General features: G+C 40.7%; 1 protein-coding gene across 2 annotated transcripts in view; it reads right to left on the bottom strand.

Annotated features, from left to right (window-relative positions):
* Positions 1-24,722, bottom strand: part of SH3BGRL2 (SH3 domain binding glutamate rich protein like 2) — an 84,933-nt gene that overhangs the window by 20,509 nt on the left and 39,702 nt on the right. Inside the window, exons 3-4 of one of the 2 annotated variants that reach the window (XM_036872198.1) lie at positions 7,747-7,827; positions 1,733-4,752 (exon numbers count right to left, since the gene is read on the bottom strand). The exons of the other annotated variant lie outside the window; for it this stretch is intronic. Of the exons in view, the coding sequence (XP_036728093.1) occupies positions 4,741-4,752; positions 7,747-7,827 (93 nt within the window). The 3' untranslated portion in view covers positions 1,733-4,740. Of the gene's footprint in view, positions 1-1,732; positions 4,753-7,746; positions 7,828-24,722 lie in introns of those variants that run through there. 2 annotated transcript variants of the gene reach the window in all.

Raw genomic sequence — 24,722 nt, forward strand, 5'->3', positions numbered from 1 at the left:
CACCACCATAGGAAAAAATGGTAAAAGACATGAAGGGGGATTTCCAGGAACAAAGAGTAATTCCCATAGTAAAAACATGTTCATCTTATTAGTAATCAAATATATGCAAAATGAAACCACGACGACATACACACCTCAGCTTGACAAAACTTTGAGTCTGATGATCTTAAATGCTGGTGAACGTTGACAGCACCAGAAATTCTAGTACACCAGTGGAGTGTCAGTTGGTACCATTGCTTTGGAAAACAATTTGGCCTTACCTGTTCAGGTTGATGATGTGCTTTATTGCATGTGTGATACAGCAATTCTACTCAAGGTATACGTCTACTTGTGTATGTGTGCCAGAAATCACATAAAAGAATGTTTGTAGCAACATTTCCTTTCTCTATTTCAGAGAAAGATGTATTTCCACATTCAGCAACAGGAGAAGGGAAAAACTGTGATATACAACAAAATAATACTTAGCAGTGAAAATAAACAAGCTAGGGCACTTGTTTCAAAACGATTATGCCCAAATGCAATGACCGTAAAAAGAAGGTGACAGAAGAATAGAGTTTAATTCCATTTATTAGTTTTTAAGGATATGTACACAAAGGTAAAATAATAAAAGACAGGAAGGCTACGATCAACACGGCGTTCAGGACGGGCTCCCGCTATCAAACAGGGACGAGACAGGGTCAGGGAGGAGCCCACAGAGCCCCCAAAGGAAAGGCAGGCAGCTGGTGGCAGACACACGGGGGTTTGTTTATTTTTCTTTATATGTCAGTGTGTATATTATATATGTGTGTGCGTACATGTTTATTCCGTTGCATGTATGAAATAATTTTAAAAATTGGACTGGTTGAAACATACAAAGAAAAAGACTATACGTTACGTTTCAGATGACGAACCACCGCTTGGAACACTGTGAACTCACCTGTTTCTCAAGTCACTGCCACTGTCACTGCTGCTAAGCCTTCTCCGTTTCTCTCCTCCTTGAGGGTGGAGACTATTGTCCTGCTCAGACAGCCCCTGTCACATTCTAGGGGTTCAACACATGCTGATTAATGGGATGACCAAACTAACCTGGCCTGCATTTCTAGAAAGCTAGGAAAACTTTGAAAATCTGGGTTACAGGTGGGCGGGGATTACTTGGCTTCTTTGGCTTCACAATATAGTGCATTTCTGGAAACTGACAGCCTGTTCTCTTTATCTCCTCCTTCACCCTCCCTCATCTTGGTGTTTAAGTTAGAAACAGTTCAGCAATGGGCTTATTAGCCTCAGACTCTGCCTTCAGAAACGTCTTCTGCCTTCAGAGGTGGCCTGCAGCAAAGGCAGCCCTGCTATTAAGGGTTGTGGCTACACTGTACTTTTCTCCTCCATGAAATTAGGGAAGGGAATCCACAGCCCATCGCTTCATTGTACTCAGGAAGCCACCGTCATCTATTTGAACCAACCAGGGGATGAGTGATTTAACGCCATCCTTGGTCCTGTTCACTGTCTGAGATGATTCTGCAGTCACCTCCAACACACACGCATACACATACACGCACACACACACACAACCACAAGTGTGTCTCCTCAAGTGCTCAAATGACCCATCTGCATTTTTACAACGAATCTGCAGCTTTCAGGTATGGGGTTCAAGATGGGAGCAGAAATACAGCATCCCAACTAAACAGGAAGGTTTCAACCAAACACAGAAGCAAAATTAGAAAAGGTGTAAGAAATGGTTGGGAACAAGCACTCCATTTTCAGAACATGTGTTTTCTGGAATTTATTCCTCTTTAATGCTGAATATAAAATCTGAGGTTTCACCAATGCCTTTAGAGACAAATGCATACAAACTGAAATCTAAACACAATAATTTTGCAGATCAAAGTGGGCTCTGACACTTTAGAAAAGATGTAATAAGCATTTCTAGAAAAAGCAAAACCCTATACAGCAAAATCAAATTAAAAAACAAAACAACACAAACCAGAAAGAGGCTTTGGTATCTTTCAACAACAAAGGACAAAAATAAGTTTAGTTCATTATTAAATTCATGTAATATAAAAACATCTATGTGGGAGTGTTGAATAAATCTATAAAACAGAAACAAATCTAAAATATATTAGAGCCTGAGAGAAAAAAAATCTTCCTTTTCTCCTCTTTGATTTTACTAGAATACCAGGAATCTGGAAAAACAAGTACTTCCCCAACTAAATTTTCTTCTGGTCTGCATATACCTAGCAGGATGGCACTCTGTATTTTATCTCATTTTAAAATGGCATAAATTGATTTTTAGCAGCACATTTTCTTTGCCCCAACAAGCCTACTATAGGAAATAAAAATTCTGTCTTAAAATGCTTTTGATATTACATCTATGTCTGCAACTCCTATCCACTTCTTTCCTAGATTTTTAAGACTGTGATTATCCAGATCTAAAGGCAGCTAGTTAAAGAAGGGATGAAGAAAACCATTACAGGTTTGGAATTCAGCTGGTAAAACACAAGTAAGGACACAGTATTCTCTGAACACGGTGTGGTCCCAGAGGGCAATACCTTAGGACTCTGCAGAGCCTGGGTACTGAGAGAAATGCCACACAGTGTGTTTCTAGCTCGCTCATAACAAGTACAATACCAGGTGAAGCTGGTCTCTATTTCTTTGCTGCTCCAAAAAAAAAAAAAAAAAAAATGTGGGGTGGGGTAGATGATCTGTAACTGTGGTAAATAATTTAGCACTCCTATTCATCTATTCTGTTTAGGACAACCATACTGGGCCTGCTACAACCAGAGTAATTCAGAAGTTTTGAGACAAACAATTCTGAGTAGCTTTCTTGGTCTAGCAGGTATTATATTGATCCTACAACCCCAAGACTCAGCCTTACCAAGTTGCTTCTTGGTACTCACTGGCAAGAGTAGACAAAATATAAGTTAGACCATTGCAACATTAACTTTTTAAAAATTGCTGTATCTTAAAAAGAAATTCTAAGTCTTCTTAGACTTTAACACGATATCCAGTTCCAAAAAAATTTCCTGGATAGTCCCTGGGAATTATCAAGTGGAATTTGACCTGGATCGTATTTAATGCCAACTAAGCAGTCATAGCCATGATTTTACAGCAGCTTTCCTTGCAGAGAAAATTGTGGATTATGTATCTGTTCCAGTCATGTAGGAATCAGTGGCCTGCTTTTCTTCTGTTTGTAGTCCTGGGACGCAAATCTCAGGCTGGGATGTCAGCTTTAGCATTCAACAAGTTCTTTAGAATAGTCCACATTTAGCAAGTTAGAGGGAGAGAGAACACAGGTGACAGGGTCTAAATTCTTCTGTTCTTTCCATTTCTTACAAACTTCCTGCTCAGAATCTAAAGGGCAGGTCTCAGGTCCATCAGGACACTGAGAATAGCAGAATATCTTAGGCAGCCCTCTGAATTTATTGTATTCAAGACTATTCCCAGGTGTGGCAACTAAAAACTCTAAAAAAACATGAGCAGGGACAAGGATACAGAAAAGGAGCCTTTGCCCTAATGAAGTAGACAGGTTCCGTGTTTGTCAGCATCCACTCCAAAGGAAGGAGAGATTTCACATGCCAAGTACAATTCAGAGTGAGTCTCTGACAGCCCCTTTCTTGTATGTACTCTGTTCTGAAAAATCACTGATCTTCATATATGGAATGAGAACATGTATCTATGTTACTCTGAAAATCCGGAACTGTGCATTGGCCAGAAATACGAGCTGGAAGAGTCAGAGGACCAATGAAAAGTAACACAGGAAAAAAATTTAAAGTGTGCAGCAATATTAGTATCTCTTAATATGCCTCATCAAGGGTTCACAAAACACATCTAACCGAGATCTTCCTTTCTCGAAAAATATAATCCCTTTGCAAAATATATAAGCAGCTATTCGTTAGGGGAGCTGCGTTTAAAAATATATGTGCACTTACGCATGATAAGTTGCTAGAGCTGAAATGCCTTCAGGTACGAGTCAGATAATGTCCCTATAAATTAACTATCAGTGCACCTCTTTAAATATATCTTTTAAGTCATCTTACACATTAAGTGAAACTTTTCCTTTGTAAGAGATAAAGAAGCACGTGTTTTTCAAAATAGCAATTCTTTTCATCCCTGTCGCTTGGTTCTGATCACACATTGTTGCCACAGTGTTTTCTGGAAACATCTGTAGGGGCTTGGAGGATTTATGGGGGTAAGAATTTCCATTACCAAAAGGAGGCTGGAACATCTAATTTTTTCTTCAGTTATGACAAAGCACTGGAATAGTGATGCTTGTGAATCTGCAGCAAAGATCTTTAGCCCTTTGTCAACCAACATTGCTTTTTTTCTTTCTCATCAAAATATTCTAATAGCCTGGTAGACTAATTTCAAGGACACCACCTAGGCAGCCTGAAGAGAAGCAGGTCTGAGCAATCCTGGCATCAACTACAACCCAGGGCAGATCCAGTATTTTCTCTCTGATGGTGCCACCTGCTTATCACTCAGTTATTCAGGAGGCACACCTGTAACAGGTGACAGTACCTCCGGGTGAGTGAGGCAACTGCAGGCAATTCTGAAAACAAGGAAAAAACCCACCACGGTCCTGATTTGGTTTAAAGCACTCATGCGATCCCATTAGACCCATGTCTTCCCAAAACACCTTTTCCATGGCAAGCAAAGTTACTGATAATGCATGTGGCTTCTGTCACAGTGATGCATTAGGTAAGCAGGTGTGTGCTGAGTACCAGGGGCGCTCCAAAATGCATCTCCGTCCTCTTCCGCTTGTCTTCGCTAAGGTTCTGCCTATTTATTAAAAAAAAAAAAAGCCAGTTATTGCATTGTGCGGGCAAGAAACTTCACCCTGGCGGTGATATTTTAAATGTCAGGAACAGAGATGTTGGAAATCACAATAAATCACCGCCACGTGATGGATAAGAGCAAATAAATCCTGGGTTTAGGGATCAGAGCCCAGAGTTAAGTCACACCCACCTGACCTGCCAAATATAAAAGTGGAAAGAAAGCCGCATGTTTTCGACAACTGAGGAAACTCCTCTGAGGTACTGTCCCACTCACACCTGGGTGAGTGGCGTGGCCGGGGGTGACCTTACTCAGGGGCCCTGCGGAGGGTGACCTGAGGGGAAGAACGGCACTGGAATGGCCCTACCTATTGGTAAATAGCTGATACCGCTGTCCCCCAAGTGCTACCATGATCCAGCCACTGGATGGCTGACGCCTGGCATCGGCTGGGAGTGGGGCTCTGAGACCTGCTCCCCGGCTGGTCAGTGCTCAGGGTTTACTGGTGGTTGCGTATTTTCAATATCACCCCTGAATGGCAGGGATCCGAAAGCAGAAACTTCCATTTCAGGCTCTGCTTTGAATCTATTACGATAAGAAAATTGATGATTTTCTACCTGAGAAGTATTGGTGAAAAGGCCTTCTTTTCTTTTCGGTAGGTACCACGGTGGGCTCCAGCCGGCCACAGGAGGATGTGGGACCCCCTCCACCCCCCACCAGGGTTGCAACAATTCAAATTCTGGAGGAAAGTGGGAAATCTGTATTTTAAATATCAGCAACCCACCTGAAGTCTTTAAAATAAAGTCCGTGCAGGACAAACACGTCCAGAGCCAATGTGGCCTGCAGGCCACCATTCTGTGACCTCCTACCTTCCTCTGCCCCATCCACTTTGGAGAACTGCCCAGGGTCTAGAGTTGGGTCTGTGAATGTTCTTTGCCTACGGACCTTCTCTCCCCTCACTGGGTGAGAGCAATTAGATGCTAATGGAGGCTTTATATGTCCCCTGGCGGGCTTGCTCGCCTGGTCTTTCGTGCGTGTACCGCAGAGAGGGTAGGAAAGGAGACAGGAAAGGGGGCTTCATCTTTTGGTACATTACACCCGTGAATGCTCCGTCTAGGCCTTAGAGGGTAGAGTGTATAATCAATTACTACCAAGGTACAAAATGCATAACTAGAAAGGGGAAAATGCTGACTTGCTCTTAAAGATATCTGCACTTCTTTCCTATGGAAGTGAAGTATGAGTTGCTATTAACCCTTAAGGCCCTGGTTGGCTCACGAGAGGGGATGGCACACACACTGGCACTGTGGCCTTCCACTCTGGTTCCGTGGGCCCCTGCTCACGTCTGACTGGCTCAGGTGCCTGAAAGCGGGGGCTGAATGGGTGGAGGTGCCTAGCGCCCTCACTGACCATGGAATGGTCTCCTGCAATCAAGCAAACCTCAATGGCATCAAGACCAACTCCAATCCCATGACCTAACGGGATTCCCTAACGGGAATGCATATTCTACAGGTCATAGGTTTCCTGAGAAATTTCTAAGAGAATAAATATTTTCAAAGAGTAGAAAAGTCAGCCCGAAGCCTCTCAAAGGGCTTCTCAAGCCCGAAGTCAGCCCGAAGCCTCTCAAAGGAACCTACATCTTCGGGGAAAATGAGAACAAAGATGGCAAACACGCAGTATTTTTCAAAGGTTTTTGCACAGACGCTGGTGTCCGCTGGATTTATGCATCCGTTAGACTGCTCCTACCCCAGTTTTTTCCAGTTCTTTGAAGATAAATCTGGATGGTTTACATGTCTTTGCATGAAACATGTTACAAAAATACTTTCATTTTCCTAAGTATTCCAATGTTCCATCTTTATAAAGATAGTTTTAAGAGCCTTTAAGGATTTTCTGTGTGGGTTTTGTCTCTGTTTAAAACATGTGCACAGAAACCACCCACAAGCATCTGTGGTCTTACTGATGTATAACAAAGCATGATTTCAACATCGGCGAGGAACTACAGGTGCTGCTGTATAATTTTCATTATTGATAGTCTCTGCCTTCCTCCCACAAGTGTTCCAGAAATGGCACAAATCCTGGGTAGCCTCAAAAGACCTATTACTTACAGATACCAAAGTTCCCAGCGATGTACTTTCATTTCAATTCAGTGTTACAAACAGAAGCTTTAGAATTCAGTCTCCATTTGAAATACAGTCAAAACCTCAATTGCTATGTATATAAAGATTGCAAGGAAATACACCAAAAATGTTTATGTGGTTTTCTCTGGTGACTTTTTATTTTCTACTTTATACTTTTTTGCATTTTCCCAATTTTTCTAAATGAGCCTAGGCTACTTTCATAATCAGAAAAAAATAGTATTTCTGAAGCAGAAATAACAATCAAAATACTGCCGTATTTAACAAAGAAATGTTATTTTTTATTTTGAAAGTGAATCCATGTGCTTCACAAAGTTACCATAATATGTATCATCTATAGCTCTAAATATTAGAAAAGTTTGAGCCTTTTATATTTTCTAAAAGACATATGACGTAATAAAGTGACTTCAAAAACACTCTGATTAGTTTAGGAATTGCCCTTTTTTTCAAGGTTGACCATTTGTTATTGCAAACCATGCCCCTTCCAATGTAAATGACTTAAATTGCAGACGACCTTAAAAACATGGCTTTGATTCTACTTCAAAAAATGTAAAGTAATGTGAGCTTGCACTTTAAAACAAAAAGCACCTACTATTTTTTGCTACCTTAAATTTTTCTTGGAAGGAGGTATAAATTATAAATAAACTGAATTTTAAATAAAGATAAACTCTAATATACAGCAACAATTGAAAATGGGAAAGAAAAATAACTGGCTTCCTTGTGTATCTTTACCCTGGGCAGTCCTAGCTAACTGTGCATTTGAGAAAGCAAAAGCTGAAAATTTAGGAGACTAGAGATGCCCTCGTTCAACCTCCATCCCTAAGAACAACTCAAGAAAGATACATTTTTAAACAAGAAAAGATTGACCTACCTTTGATGCCAACTGTGATTTCAGGCCTAAAAATGAAAAGACTGTGTTGCTTTCCTTGGATTCAAAGAAACTGTCATAATCCTAGAAAAAAGAGAAGGAGAAAATAAACAAAAGCAAACAATTGTCTTTGTATTTGGTCCTGTTGACAAAGTCTCTATGTAAATAAAAAATGTACCATTACTCCATCCAGGCCAGGGAAAAGCTACATAAGTAGACTGGATTTGCCCTGTTTGAGCCTCAACATTTGAGCATGATGATGAAGGTAACAACTTTTTAATCCAAAATCTGTGACAGGATTAAAATGTAAAACATTGAGGACAGAAATCAAATCAGAATATGCTCCCTTGAGTGTCAAACTAACATTTATTTGTGTGGAATCACTCTGACCTAAGGTTTTACTTAAGCATTTCAATCTGGAAGGCTGCCTCCCAATTCCACTCTTGATACTTTGTTATGTAGGGCTTTAAAAAAAAAATCACTGTGTAAACAGAAAAGCCATAAAGGTCTCCGTGTGTCAAGGTGAGCGCTTCTATTCTGCTTTTGAAGTTTTCCACATTCCTTGAGACTGTCTTCAGAGAGAATAAAGAGATCAAATAAAAACTAGAGGAAACTATATTCTCTATAACATTTATCTTTACCTCAGACACAGAATCATTTTTCTCTTCCTTCTTTCAGGAGAGGAGCCATTAAGGAATTCTGGCCAATGTGTTCATCCGTTGTTTTCTTTTCAAAAGCCTGCACGTGTAATACTATTGTACACAGTTGCTAAGTTGATGTGAAGCAGTCTTAAAATTTGAGAGAAATCCCTTGGATAACTTTAGGCAGAGGGTAAATATTATCACAGGCAGACAATGATCAAAATCATGTGTAGGCAACTGCTCTGTGCTTAGTGCCAGATGATCAACACATCATTTAATCCCAACCACCGCCCACCAGGTTAGAGACTGGCTCAGAGCAAAGAAACATGGTACCCAAGTTTGACAGTCGATATGTAACAAAGCTGAGATTTGGGCCCAAGTTTCACTGGTGTTGAAATCAATGCTTTTTGTATGCTATGATGCTTCCTGCCCAAGAGGAAACCAGGTATGGGGCACCCTGTATATCAGAGTCACCGAGCCCTCACGAACCCACTGCTGAGCTGGGTCAATGGCATTACAAATACTTTTGAAACCTGTTTAGGAATCTAAACGCGAGTTGATGACTTCGAGTGGAGATCTGCTTCTTGCAAAGCAGGCCTCAGCTGAAGAAAAATCTTTGAATTATTTGACTCTGTGTAGAGACTCTCTCGTCCAAGTGCTTTAGCAAGTTGAGCCTCATGTGGTTTGAAGGCAGCTTGACTGTAGTTCCCGGTCATCTCAGCCTCAGGCCTTGCAGGCACTGCTTCTTCTGTAGATCTTGAAGCGGTCACTCCTGCTGTCATTTCGGGTCGGTCACCTGCAAAGGGAGGCCTTCCTTGACCATGCCGGGAAGGAGAAACACATCTGAAGGGGGAGGCTCAGCAAATACCTCCTTGGAACATGGCATTTTAGGCTGAAATGCGAAGAATGAATAGAGTTGGCCAAGTAAAAGGTTGGGATAGGAGCCTTTGAGACAGGAAACAGCACCGGGGAAGAGCAAAGCTGGCAGATGTGACCAGCATCAGCATGTACCGGACTCTGTAAACCAAAAACACGATTTTGAATTTTATCCTAAGTACAAAAGGAAATCACGGACGGGTTCCGAGCAAGGGAGCAGAATGACCTATTTCCTTTAAGAAAATCTCCGCGTTGACTGCGTGGAGAATGGCCCAGAGAGAGGGCAGTGAGAAGAGAAGCAGGGACAAAGGTCAGGAGTGCACTGGGGGAATTCAAGTACGAGACGGAGGCAGCCTGAACCAGAGCAATTGTAATAAATACAGGATAGGACAGACTGGAGATATATTTTGAAGGAGGATTGATCAAACTCAATTGTGGAATTGGTGTAGAAGGTTACGGAGAATTAAGAACTAAAGCGGCTCCTGTACAACTCATCATCAAAAAACAAACAACCCAATTAAAAAATGGTCAGAAGACCTGAATAAAACTTTTTCCAAAGGAGACATACAGACGGCCGACAGACACAGGAAAAGACGTCCAACGGCGCTAATCATCAGGGAAATGCAAATGGAAACCACAATGAGAGATCACCTCACACCTGTCAGAATGGCTGTCATCTAAAAGACCACAAATAACAAATGTGGTCGAGGGTGTGGAGAAAAGGGAGCCCTTGTGCACTGTTGTGGGAATGTAAACTATTAGTACAACCACTGTGCAGAACAGTATGAAGATTCCTCAAAAAACTAAAAATAGAACTACCATATCATCCAGCAATTCCACTCCTGGGTATATATCTGAAGAAAACAAAAACATTAATTCAAAAAGATTATGCACCCCAGTGTTCATTGCAGCATTATTTACAATAGCCAAGATATGGCAGCAATTTCAGTGTCCATATCAACAGATGAATGGATAAAGAAGATGTGGTATGTATACACAATGGAATACTACTCAGCCATAAAAAAAGAACGACATTTTTTCCATTGGACTTGCAGGGTATTATGCTTAATGAAATAAGACAGAGAAAGACAAATACTGTATGATATCACTTTTATGTGGAATCTAAAAAATAAAACAAACTAGTGATTATAGCAAAAAAGAAACAGACTCACAGATATAGAGAAAAAACTAGTTGTTACCAGTGGGGAGAGGGAAGGGGGAGGGGTAAGGTAGGGGTAGGGGATAAAGAGGTACAAACTACTATGTATTATAAAATAAATAAGCTACAAGGATATGTCGTACAGCACAGGGAATATAGCCAATATTTTATAATAGCTATAAATGGAGTATAACCTTTAAAAATTGTGAATCACTACATTGTACACCTGAAACATATAATATTGTAAAAACTATACCTCAAAAATTTTTTGGAAAAAAAATTTAAAGCAGCTCTGAGCTTTGTAACTTGATGGGAAAGACCAGAGAAAAAGCAGGTTTGAGGGTAAGGCTGGAGTTGAGTTTTAACATGTTAAGTTTGAGAAATTATATGAGACATTGAGTGAAGACGATCTCAATGGGGCAGTTGGAGGTTCCGACTGACTCTAGGTATTACAGATTTCATAGAAATGTATGGAAAATTGTACAACTTTTAATAAGAAAAACTGTGTCTCAATTTGATGTAGAATTTTAGGCAAAATCTCATGAACTGAAAATGCTGTTACCAATATTCTTTGTAACAAAGACAGTTCCAAATAATTGAGTAGCATTTCATTGACCTGGGCTCAAGAAATAACCCTGGTTTGACGCACATTTTCTCTATGTGATCGTTTGTTGCTTATATTCAATGTCGTAACAAGAGGAAGAGAGCTAAATTACAGCCAGCTTATCTCACCCTTTTAGATATCCGCCACATGAAAACTGGTGTACCTGTTTCTCTCTACACCATATTCTGCAACTAGTCGGTCTAAATTCTTTCCCTACGGATTCTCAATTGCAGCCACGGCTCTAATTAAACTCAGATCCCTAGCTCTGGTTCTCCTCTCAATTCTGGTTCCATGTAAGCAACTAACTGTTCATAATAGACTATTAAACATAATGGGTCTAAATCGCAATTCATCCTCTTCCTTCCACCCCACAAGCTGGACCTCTCAGAAGACTGGCACCACCATCTAACGGGCTCTACCAGGCAGAAATCAAGGCATCATAGGACTCCTCTCTTCCCTCAACCAATAACTGTCTTACATATCCCTTCAACATCTCTGTTTTTCTACATCAGTCTCATTGCCCTAATCCAAGCTAGATATCTGCAACAGCACCTCAACATACCAACCCCTCTCCGGTCTACCCTATCTCCCCACCCCCCCAAATCATGCTCAAGTGAGGAAAGACTGATCCTTTAAAAATGCAAATTTGATCATATCATCCTCTGCTTAAGTCCTTTCCTTCAAGACTTCTCATTGATCCTTGGGGGAGAAGAGGGGTCTTGAACTTCTACCTGCACCAACCACTGTCTGGGTCACAGCTTCACTTCTGGGAAACTGAGTGGTATATACACTCAGTCAACTATAGATGAGATGTCCAGCAATCTGCTAGCTGAGTCATGACCTTGACCAACTCCTTTAACCTCCTCAGGCTGCTTCTTCCTTTCTGTATCAGATACGACCAAAGTCCCTTGAAGCTCCAGAATTCTAAAAAATAATGGAGCATTCAGTGGAGTTGCTCTTAAACGGGCTGTTAGCTGTGTCCAGATGTGAAGTCCAGCCTACGTATTCCAGTTCCTAGTGACACCTGTTTGAAGAGTTTACCTCTCTCTGAACAGGAAACAGGTTTAACCAAATAGGAAAGGGAAAGGGCAAAAGTGAAGGAAAAAAAACTGAGGACTAGTCAACAAAATGTCCTCCCTGTTCTTGAATTCTGAAAGGCCTTTACCTGTTTCTACCTGATAAATAATCTCTGATGTCAGTGTGAAAACGCAGGAATGAAAAAACTAATAATAAAATAAAAAACGAAAAACAGTGCCTGACTCAATCTCTATAAATGCAGTGTGAATTTTACTTTGAAGACGCAAGTGCTGGGACTTCCCTGACGGTCCAGTGGTTAAGACTCCGCACTCCCAATGCAGGGGGCATGGGTTCGAACCCTGGTGCGGGAACTAAGATCCTGCATGCCGCGCGGCGAGGCCAGAAACAAAAACAAAAACAAAAACAAAACAACAGAAAAGGAAGTGCTAACATGAAAATACAGTGCATGCAAAAGATCAAAAGGCAAGTTACGAGACTTAATATGTATAATTCAGGTTTCAGTGTTTATATTAAAAACCTTAATCTTAAAATGATTACAATTCTCCAAATCACAAAACTAGAAATAAGGTCAACTTTCACAAGCGAGCTTCATACATATAAAACAAAACAGAGAATACATATGTGTAGAGAAAATATGTAAACAATCCATTAACCACACTGAACCAAAACTGTTCTCAAAAATGTTAGTCACCAACAAAGGTATTTAGAAATGTCAGATATTCAGAAATCTCAGAATGGCAACATTTCTTATTTATATAAAAAATTATCTTGAACTGTACTTCTGTCATAAAAGTTATAACCATTATTTTTAGGTTATGAATCTTTAACTCAGGGCCACATCACCATGGCTGGGGGACTTCTTACCGAATATTAAATTGGATGCTCCCAACAGTTTAGAAATTGTCGCCCAAGGTAATTAACTCCAAGGTGACAAACATAAAATTTGGTAATTAACTTTAAAATCAGAATAATTTAAAGGAAATCATTTTTAAAAGTCAATGTGAGAATAGTACCTGACACACACCGGGCAAACTGGGTGATAGGTTGTGTCTGCTAATTAATGACCGACATGCCATGTTTTAGGTAATCTCATGCTAATAATGTAATCTGAGTAAATCCTATTTCTACTTTATTACTTACTGATTTAAAGAATTATGTAAAAAATTTACTTTCTGACATACAAAAGCTTTTGAATGGCCTGATGAATCTCAAATTGTAAGAAGTTAAATCATCTTCTTTGTCATGTTGAGGCAAAGAGTAGATGATTGATAATTTAAAATCTAGAGGGGGAGAGAGAAGATGGCGGAAGAGTAAGACGCGGAGATCACCTTCCTTCCCACAGATACAGTAGAAATACATCTACACGTGGAACTGCCCCTACAGAACACCCACTGAACGCTGGCAGAAGACGTCAGACCTCCCAAAAGGCAAGAAACTCCCCCGGTACTTGGGTAGGGCAAAAGAAAAAAGAAATAACAGAGACAAAAGAATAGGGACGGCACCTGCACCAGTGGGAGGGAGCCGTGAAGGAGGAAAGGTTTCCACACACTAGGAGCCCCTTCGCGGGCAGAGACTGCGGGTGGCAGAGGGGGGAAGCTTCGGAGTCACGGAGGAGAGCACAGCCACAGGGGTGCGGAGGGCAAAGCGGAGAGATTCCCGCACTTCCCGCACGGAGGCTCGGCGCTGACCAGCACTCACCAGCCCGAGAGGCTTGTCTGCTCAGCCGCCGGGGCGGGCGGGGCTGGGAGCTGAGGCTCGGGCTTCGGATCGCAGGGAGAGGACTGGGGTTGGCGGCGTGAACACAGCCTGAAGGGGTTGGCGCACCACAGCTGGCTGGGAGGGAGACCGGGAAAAAGTCTGCAGCTGCCGAAGAGGCAAGAGACTTTTTCTTGCCTCTTTGTTTCGCGGCGGGCAGGGAGAGGGGATTCAGAGCGCCGCCGAAACGAACTCCAGAGACGGGCGCGAGCCGCGGCGGTCAGCGCGGACCCCAGAGATGGGCGTGAGACGCTAAGGCTGCTGCTGCCGCCACCAAGAAGCCTGTGTGCGAGCACAGGTCACTCTCCACACCGCCCCTCCCGGGAGCCTGTGCAGCCCGCCACTGCCAGCGTCCTGTGATCCCGGGACAACATCCCCGGGAGAACGCACGGCGCGCCTCAGGCTGCTGCAACGTCACGCCGGCCTCTGCCGCCGCAGGCTCGCCCCGCCTCCTCCGTACCGCTCCCTCCCCGCGGCCTGAGTGAGCCAGAGCCCCCGAAGCAGCTGCTCCTTTAACCCCGTCCTGTGTGAGCGAAGAACAGACGCCCTCAGGCGACCTACACGCAGAGGCGGGTCCAAATCCAAAGCTGATCCCCAGGAGCTGTGCGAACAGAGTAGAGGAGGGGAAAGCTCTCCCAGCAGCCTCAGAAGAAGCGGATTAAAACTCCACAAACAACTTGATGTGCCTGCATCTGTTGAATACCTGAATAGACAACGAATCATCCCAAATTCAGGAGGTGGACTTTGGGAGCAGGATATATTAATTTTTCCCCTTTTCCTTTTTTTTTTTGTGAGTGTATATGCACATGCTTCTGGGGGAGATTTTGTCTGTATAGCTTTGCTTTATAATAGCTTTATTTTACTTCACTATATTATAGCTTCTTTCTTTCTTTCTTTCTTTCTTTCTTTCTTCCTTCCTTCCTTCCTTCCTTCCTTCCTTCCTTCCTTCCTTCCTTCCTTCCTTCCTTCCTTCCTTCCTTCCTTCCTTCCTTCCTTCCTTCCTTCCTTCCTTCCTTCCTTCCTTCCTTCCTTCCTTCCTTCCTTCCTTCCTTCCTTTCCTTCCTTCCTTCCTTCCTTCCTTCCTTTCCTTCCTTCCTTCCTTCCCTTCCTTCCTTCCTTCCTTCCTTCCTTTCTATTTTTTCTCCCTTTTACCCTGAGCCGTGTGGACGAAAGGCTCTTGGTGCTTCAGCCAGGCATCAGGGCCGTACCTCGGAGGTGGGAGAGCCAACTTCAGGACACTGGTCCACAAAAGACCTCCCAGCTCCACGTAATACCAAACGGCAAAAATCTCTCAGAGATCTCCATCTCAACACCAAGACCCAGCATCACCCAATGACCAGCAAGCTACAGTGCTGAACACCCTATGCCAAACAACTAGCAAGACAGGGACACAGCCCCATCCATTAGCAGAGAGGCTGCCTAAAATCATAATAAGGCCACAGACACCCCAAAATACACCACCAGACGTGGACGTGCCCACCAGAAAGACAAGATCCAGCCTCATCCACCAGAGCTCAGGCACTAGTTCCCTCCACCAGGAAGCCTACACAACCCACTGAACCAACCTTAGCCACTGGGGACAGATACCAAAAACAACGGGAACTACAAACCTGCAACCTGTGATAAGGAGACCCCAAAACAGTAAGATAAGCAAAATGAGACGACAGAAAAACACACAGCAGATGAAGGAGCAGGGTCAAAAGACACTAGACTTAACAAATGAAGAGGAAATAGGTAGTCTACCTGAAAAAGAATTCAGAATAATGATAGTGAGGATGATCCAAAATCTTGGAAATAGAATAGACAAAATGCAAGAAACATTTAACAAGGACGTAGAAGAACTAAAGAGGAATCAAGCAATGATGAAAAACACAATAAATGAAATTAAAAATACTCTAGATGGGATCAATAGCAGAATAACTGAGGCAGAAGAAAGGATAAGTGACCTGGAAGATAAAATGGTGGAAATAACTACTGCAGAGCAGGATAAAGAAAAAAGAATGAAAAGAACTGAGGACAGTCTCAGAGACCTCTGGGACAACATTAAACGCACCAACATTCGAATTATAGGGGTCCCAGAAGAAGAAGAGAAAAAGAAAGGGACTGAGAAAATATTTGAAGAGATTATAGTTGAAAACTTCCCTAATATGGGAAAGGAAATAGTTAATCAAGTCCTGGAAGCACAGAGAGTCCCATACAGGATAAACCCAAGGAGAAACACGCCAAGACACATATTAATCAAACTGTCAAAAATTAAATATAAGGAAAACATATTAAAGGCAGCAAGGGAAAAAAAACAAATAACACACAAGGGAATCCCCATAAGGTTAACATCTGATCTTTCAGCAGAAACTCTGCAAGCCAGAAGGGAGTGGCAGGATATACTTAAAGTGATGAAGGAGAAGAACCTACAACCAAGATTACTCTACCCAGCAAGGATCTCATTCAAATGTGATGGAGAAATTAAAACCTTTACAGACAAGCAAAAGCTGAGAGAGTTCAGCACTACCAAACCAGCTTTACAACAAATGCTAAAGGAACTTCTCTAGGCAAGAAACACAAGAGAAGGAAAACACCTACAATAACAAACCCAAAACATTTAAGAAAATGGGAATAGGAACATACATATCGATAATTACCTTGAATGTAAATGGATTAAATGCTCCCACCAAAAGACACAGGCTGGCTGAATGGATACAAAAACAAGACCCATATATATGCTGTCTACAAGAGACCCACTTCAGACCTAGAGACACATACAGACTGAAAGTGAGGGGATGGAAAAAGATATTCCATGCAAATGGAAATCAAAAGAAAGCTGGAGTAGCAATTCTCATATCAGACAAAATAGACTTTAAAATAAAGAATATTACAAGAGACAAAGAAGGACACTATATAATGATCAAGGGATCGATCCAGGAGGAAGGTATAACAATTGTAAATATTTATGCACCCAACATAGGAGCACCTCAATACATAAGGCAAGTACTAACAGCCATAAAAGGGGAAATCGACAGCAACACAATCATAGTAGGGGACTTTAACACCCCACTTTCACCAATGGACAGATCATCCAAAATGAAAATAAGTAAGGAAACACAAGCTTTAAATGATACATTAAACAAGATGGACTTAATTGATATTTATAGGACATTCCACCCAAAAACAACAGAATACACATTTTTCTCAAGTGCTCATGGAACATTCTCCAGGATAGATCATATCTTGGGTCACAAATCAAGCCTTGGTAAATTTAAGAAAATTGAAATCGTATCAAGTATCTTTTCCGACCACAACGCTATGAGACTAGATATCAATTACAGGAAAAGATCTGTAAAAAATACAAACACATGGAGGCTACACAATACATTACTTAATAATGAAGTGATTACTGAAGAAATCAAAGGGGAAATCAAAAAATACCTAGAAATAAATGACAATGGAGAGACGACGACCCAAAACCTATGGGACGCAGCAAAAGCAGTGCTAAGAGGGAAGTTTATAGCAATACAAGCCTACCTCAAGAAACAGGAAACATCTCGAATAAACAACCTAACCTTGCACCTAAAGCAATTAGAGAAAGAAGAACAAAAAAAACCCCAAAGCCAGCAGAAGGAAAGAAATTACAAAGATCAGGTCAGAAATAAATGAAAAAGAAATGAAGGAAACAATAGCAAAAATCAATGAAACTAAAAGCTGGTTCTTTGAGAAGATAAACAAAATTGATAAACCATTAGCCAGACTCATCAAGAGAAAAAGGGAGAAGACTCAAATCAATAGAATTAGAAATGAAAAAGGAGAAGTAACCACTGACACTGCAGAAATACAAAGGATCATGAGAGATTACTACAAGCAACTCTATGCCAATAAAATGGACAACCTGGAAGAAATGGACAGATTCTTAGAAATGCACAAACTGCCGAGACTGAACCAGGAAGAAATAGAAAATATGAACAGACCAATCACAAGCACTGAAATTGAAACTGTGATTAAAAACCTTCCAACAAACAAAAGCCCAGGACCAGATGGCTTCACAGGTGAATTCTATCAAACATTTAGAGAAGAGCTAACACCTATCCTTCTCAAACTCTTCCAAAATATTGCAGAGGGAGGAACACTCCCAAACTCATTCTACGAGGCCACCATCACCCTGATACCAAAACCAGACAAAGATGTTACAAAGAAAGAAAACTACAGGCCAATATCACTGATGAACATAGATGCAAAAATCCTCAACAAAATACTCGCAAACAGAATCCAACAGCACATTAAAAGGATCATACACCATGATCAAGTGGGGTTTATCCCAGGAATGCAAGGATTCTTCAATATACGCAAATCAATCAATGTGATACACCATATTAACAAATTGAAGGAGAAAAACCATATGATCATCTCAATAGATGCAGAGAAAGCTTTCGACAAAATTCAACACCCATTTATGATAAAAGCCCTGCAGAAAGTAGGCATAGAGGGAACTTTCCTCAACATAATAAAGGCCATATATGACAAACCCACAGCCAACATTGTCCTCAATGGTGAAAAACTGAAACCATTTCCACTAAGATCAGGAACAAGACAAGGTTGCCCACTCTCACCACTATTATTCAACATAGTTTTGGAAGTGTTAGCCACAGCAATCAGAGAAGACAAAGAAATAAAAGGAATCCAAATCGGAAAAGAAGAAGTAAAGCTGTCACTATTTGCAGATGACATGATACTATACATAGAGAATCCTAAAGATGCTACCAGAAAACTCCTAGAGCTAATCAATGAATTTGGTAAAGTAGCAGGATACAAAATTAATGCACAGAAATCTCTTGCATTTCTATACACTAATGACGAAAAATCTGAAAGTGAAATTAAGAAAACACTCCCGTTTACCATTGCAACAAAAAGAATAAGATATCTAGGAATAAACCTACCTAAGGAGACAAAAGACCTGTATGCAGAAAATTATAAGACACTGATGAAAGAAATTAAAGACGATACAAATAGATGGAGAGATATACCATGTTCCTGGATTGGAAGAATCAACATTGTGAAAATGACTCTACTACCCAAAGCAATCTACAGATTCAATGCAATCCCTATCAAACTACCACTGGCATTTTTCACAGAACTAGAACAAAAAATTTCACAATTTGTATGGAAACACAAAAGACCCCGAATAGCCAAAGCAATCTTGAGAACGAAAAATGGAGCTGGGGGAATCAGGCTCCCTGACTTCAGACTATACTACAAAGCTTCAGTAATCAAGACAGTTTGGTACTGGCACAAAAACAGAAATATAGATCAATGGAACAGGATAGAAAGCCCAGAGATAAACACACACACATATGGTCACCTTATCTTTGATAAAGGAGGCAAGCATATACAGTGGAGAAAAGACAGCCTCTTCAATAAGTGGTGCTGGGAAAATTGGACAGCTACATGTAAAAGTATGAAATTAGAACACTCCCTGACACCATGCACAAAAATAAACTCCAAATGGATTAAAGACCTAAGTGTAAGGCCAGACACTATCAAACTCTTAGAGGAAAACATAGGCAGAACACTCTATGACATACATCACAGCAAGATTCTTTTTGACCCAGCTCCCAGAGAAATGGAAATAAGAACACAAATAAACAAATGGGACCTAATGAAACTTAAAAGCTTTTGCACAGCAAAGGAAACCATAAACAAGACCAAAAGACAACCATCAGAATGGGAGAAAATATTTGCAAATGAAGCAACTGACAAAGGATTAATCTCCAAGATTTACAAGCAGCTCATGCAGCTCAATAACAAAAAAACGAACAACCCAATCCAAAAATGGGCAGAAGACCTAAATAGACATTTCTCCAAAGAAGATATACAGATGGCCTACAGACACATGAAAGAATGCTCAACATCATTAATCATTAGAGAAATGCAAATCAAAACTACAATGAGATATCATCTCACACCGGTCAGAATGGCCATCATCAAAAAATCTAGAAACAATAAATGCTGGAGAGGGTGTGGAGGAAAGGGAACACTCTTGCACTGTTGGTGGGAATGTAAATTGATACAGCCACTATGGAGAACAGTATGGAGGTTCCTTAAAAAACTACAAATAGAACTACCATACGACCCAGCAATCCCACTACTGGGCATATACCCTGAGAAAACCATAGGTCAAAAAGTGTCATGTACCACAATGTTCATTGCAGCTCTATTTACAATAGCCAGGACATGGAAGCAACCTAAATGTCCATCGACAGATGAATGGATAAAGAAGATGTGGCACATATATACAATGGAATATTACTCAGCCATAAAAAGAAATGAAATGGAGGTATTTGTAATGAGGTGGATGGAGTTAGAGTCTGTCATACAGAGTGAAGTAAGTCAGAAAGAGAAAAACAAATACAGTATGCTAACACATATATACGGAATCTAAGGAAAAAAAAAAAAAAAAAAAAAAAGGCCATGAAGAACCTAGTGGCAAGACGGGAATAAAGACACAGACCTACTAGAGAATGGACTTGAGGATATGGGGAGGGGGTGGGGTGAGATGGGACAGGGTAAGAGAGTGTCATGGACATATATACACTACCAAATGTAAAATAGATAGCTAGTGGGAAGCAGCCGCATAGCACAGGGAGATCAGCTCGGTGCTTTGTGACCACCTAGAGGGGTGGGATGGGGAGGGTGGGAGGGAGGGAGATGCAAGAGGGAAGAGAAATGGGAACCTATTGTATATGTATAACTGATTCACTTTGTTATAAAGCAGAAGCTAACACACTATTGTAAGGCAATTATACTTCAATAAAGATGTCTAAAGAAAAAAAAAATAAAAAATAAAATAAAATAAAATCTAGAAGTTCTGAATACCCTCTTTTAGAGGTAATAAACTAAACACTATGATGTGAAATAATATGAGTAAAATAGTATTAGAAATGTTAAAATCACTTAATCTATTAAGATAGAAGTTCTTTCATATTCTGGCCTTAGACATTCCCCAATAAAAGAGAAAGATCTGCTTTCTTATCAAATTCATTTCACTTATCAGGCTTATATTGTAAAAGAAACAAACCACACTAGGGCTCATACTGCAAAAGTTAAAAGCAATGTATTTTTTTAATTAATTAATTAATTTATGTATTTATTTTTATTTTTGGCTGTGTTGGGTCTTCGTTTCTGTGCGAGGGTTTTCTCTAGTTGCGGCGAGTGGGAGCCACTCTTCATCGCGGTGCGCGGGCCTCTCACCATCGCGGCCTCTCTTGTTGCGGAGCACAGGCTCCAGACGCGCAGGCTCAGTAACTGTGGCTCACGGGCCTAGTTGCTCCGCGGCATGTGGGATCTTCCCAGACCAGGGCTCGAACCCGTGTCCCCTGCATTAGCAGGCAGATTCTCAACCACTGCGCCACCAGGGAAGCCCAAAAGCAATGTGTTTTTAAAACTCACTATAAAGTTTCTAAATGGGTTTGCTGAATTCCTTATAGTCAAAGACACTCTCTATGAAGTGTTTGCAAATACACGTCTGCAAATTGCACATTGTAAGACAATCAACCTCCTGTGGCTATAAAATATAACGATCAGTTAACATCACCTTTGGAGGAGAGTACAAACACATAAAGCATATTCAAGAAAAAAAAATCATTCAGTTTCAGAAGCTGGAACATTTTTAACTACATTTAAAACAAAGGCTGAAAACTTCACTTTGTTTCTAGTGCCAAATGAAAAGAAAAAATTCTGGGTTATAAAGATATCAGCCTGGGCTTCCCTGGTGGCGCAGTGGTTGAGAATCTGCCTGCTAATGCAGGGGACACGGGTTCGAGCCCTGGTCTGGGAAGATCCCACATGCCGCGGAGCAACTGGGCCCGTGAGCCACACCTACTGAGCCTGCGCGTCTGGAGCCTGTGCTCCGCAACAAGAGAGGCCGCGATAGTGAGAGGCCCGTGCACCGCGATGAAGAGTGGTCCCCGCTTGCCGCAACTAGAGAAAGCCCTTGCACAGAAACGAAGACCCAACACAGCCAAAAATAAATATATAAAAATAAATAAATAAATAAAAGATTTAAAAAAAAATAAAAATAAAAAAAATAAAGATATCAGCCTAACTGAGCACTGTTACTAATGGAATATTTATCTAAATGCTACAATTTTAAGAAGAATAAAGCAAGCTAAACAGCTGTTAAAAAGAAAAAGGAAAAAAAAAAAAAGCTTCCATTACCTATACTTCTGTTTGCGTTTAAGTGAAAACCAATGTTAGAGACATTTATAAGCTCGTGATAAAATCTACAACAGGTAGAGCTCACAGTAGTCTCATGCTTCTGAGCGTACTTAACGACATTACCCGTTCACTACGGTTAGACTATTACAGACTGGACAAGCATCTGAGACAAAGGCCTTAAAGTTCTTTGCCCTTTTAGCGTTCCCTAAGAGAACAGCGAGGAAAACCCACGGTAGCCGCTCTGAAAAGCTGTATCGCTTCCCACGCGAAGTCGGTAACAATTAAGTGACAGACCCATATCATTTCTACATGCCAAGGGCCTTTCCAAACAGAAGGTTGCAGGGAACAAAAAACAACACGTGGCCCACAAGGAAATGGTGGCAGCAATCACTTCGAAATGAGCCAAAGCAAATTTGGTTTACCCCAAAGGAGAAATTAAAAAAAAAAAAATTCTTCCTAAGACTGCAAGAGTTACTGCTGCTGCTGCAAATGGGCAGAGACTCCTTCTGCCTGAAATTTCTTTCAAGCCTGAGGGTAGCCTCTGAGCAGAATTTTTTGATTCAGTGGTTAAGGACCATTAATGTTATATTCCATTTTGTGAAATCTTGATAAAGAAGGAAAAAATATTTGACAGCTCCAATCCCGGTAGGATTTATAAGATGTAGTTGTCTAAAACAGCTTCATTCAGCAATTTTTAGGCCAAATACCAAAAATACGAATAAGTCCAAAGCTGAAGATTTAAAATTCCTAACATGTTTAACATTTCTCACCATTCTGATACAAGATGGCAGAGCAAGCAAATACATCTACCCAAGCACCCACTGAAATTGGATGGGAAAAAATTTTGTGCTAAACACAGGAAAAGCAACCAGCAATAAAAGTTTAAGAAATACTCAGAGGAGTAAGTGAAAAGGCTAAAATCAATTAAGAAAATCTCATAAATATTTGTGTCGCTATTCAAGCCACAGGAATTTACTAAAATAGGATTATACACTTTCCTCTGTGACCGCTCACACAACTGAACAGTTCTGTAGAGAATATTTATATGTTTATAACAACATAAATGTGGTATATTTACATAGTATACAATAGTTATTATAATTACAGATGCGTATGTGACTGTTATAAACTTTAGCAATGCAGTGTGTGCGTGCACATGTGTGTAAGTCAAAACGGGGGAGAAATGAGAGAAGCTGTAAGAATGCAAATTTCCCATCTTCCAAAGAAAAAAGTAAATACTGTCTAATTTAAAATCAAGGAATATAGATATTAGTCTATGAAACACAGAGTGGTGATAACTTAAAACCACAAAGCAGAAACTCATGAAAGAGGCTACACCTTGGGAATCTGGGGGAGACTGACTGTTTACTTTGGACCCTCCCAGTCAACAGACTTTATTGTCTTAACATTGATATTAACATGGCCTTAGTGTTTTAACAGTTTTGTTTTCTTTTCATTAACTTAAAACTGTGTAAGGCTCAGAAAAGAGGAAAATTTTAACAGAAGGGGAACCGCCAGTTTGGATATTAGTTAAGATACACTGCTAAACACGCAATTGGGGTGCCCTGAAATTGTCTGGACGAATACTGAAATATTGAATATTTCAATATTCAGAGCACAAACCACAGCTTTCATGAAAGACATGTCCCAGGGATTCATCACTGTAGAATACTGAGACAAACATCTCAGTGAGGTGAAAATGGGAGATGAAACATTTGTAGACAGAAGAATAAACACTAGGGTTATATAGAAGAGATAAGACTGCAAAGAATATCTAATTAAATTGCTATGCTCCTGGTCATCCAGCAATCGGCGATAAAGAGAAGTAATATCTCCCTTCCCCACCACCCTTTCCTAGTATCTGTGAGGATGCCGCATGAGATCACGTACAGTAAAACATCTGAAGGAGAAGATTCTCCTTGATTAGATAACTGATCTTTTAGACAGAAAACCTTGGAATACAGATTTTCAAATTCAGATCACAAGTTTCCTGAGAAAATTCTACCTGTGGGGTAGGCAAGCTTCTAATAAAAGGTGATTTACCGAAGAGATTTCATTGTAAAATTTAGAAGAAGGTTCAATAAGCTTGCTTTTGAGAGATCTGGCTTTGAGTGTTATTAATAAACAGGAATGGAAACGCTCAGAACCTTGCCAAGGCGAGACCCAACAGAATGGGTTAGCTACCTGCTTGGCTGAAAATATGTGGAGCTGTTCACCCACTTCTAGAACCAATTTTTGTTAAGTATGTTCTGTGTTCCCAGCTTTCTGATAGGCACCAGATAGTAAGATAAATATGCCACGTAGCCTGCTGAGGGTGAGTGCAAGGAACTCAGAGACCAGCTGAAGACAAAGACATGAAAAAAAATTCTGTGAACTAAAGGTCATAATAGGAGTAAGGACACACAGATTTGCCGGGCATGGGGGAGGGGGAGGAATAACCAGAGTCCTAGTTAATTAGAGAGAGTCAATAGCAAGGCTCGTTTGAATTGAGCTTTGAAAGAGAAACAGGACAGAATTATGTAGGAGGTAAAAATTACAGGATTTGGTAACCAGGGCAGTATCGAGATGAGGAGAATGGGTGTGGGGTGACTTTCAGGGCTTTGCCTTGAACCTACATAAATAACATCCCTACTTTAGAGACAGACCACATCTCCTGTGGATAATGAAAATTTTGGACTTTAACTTTCCTTTTTATTTTTCTTAT

This window comes from Balaenoptera musculus, chromosome 12 (genome assembly GCF_009873245.2).
Source record: "Balaenoptera musculus isolate JJ_BM4_2016_0621 chromosome 12, mBalMus1.pri.v3, whole genome shotgun sequence".
Lineage (NCBI taxonomy): Eukaryota > Metazoa > Chordata > Mammalia > Artiodactyla > Balaenopteridae > Balaenoptera > Balaenoptera musculus.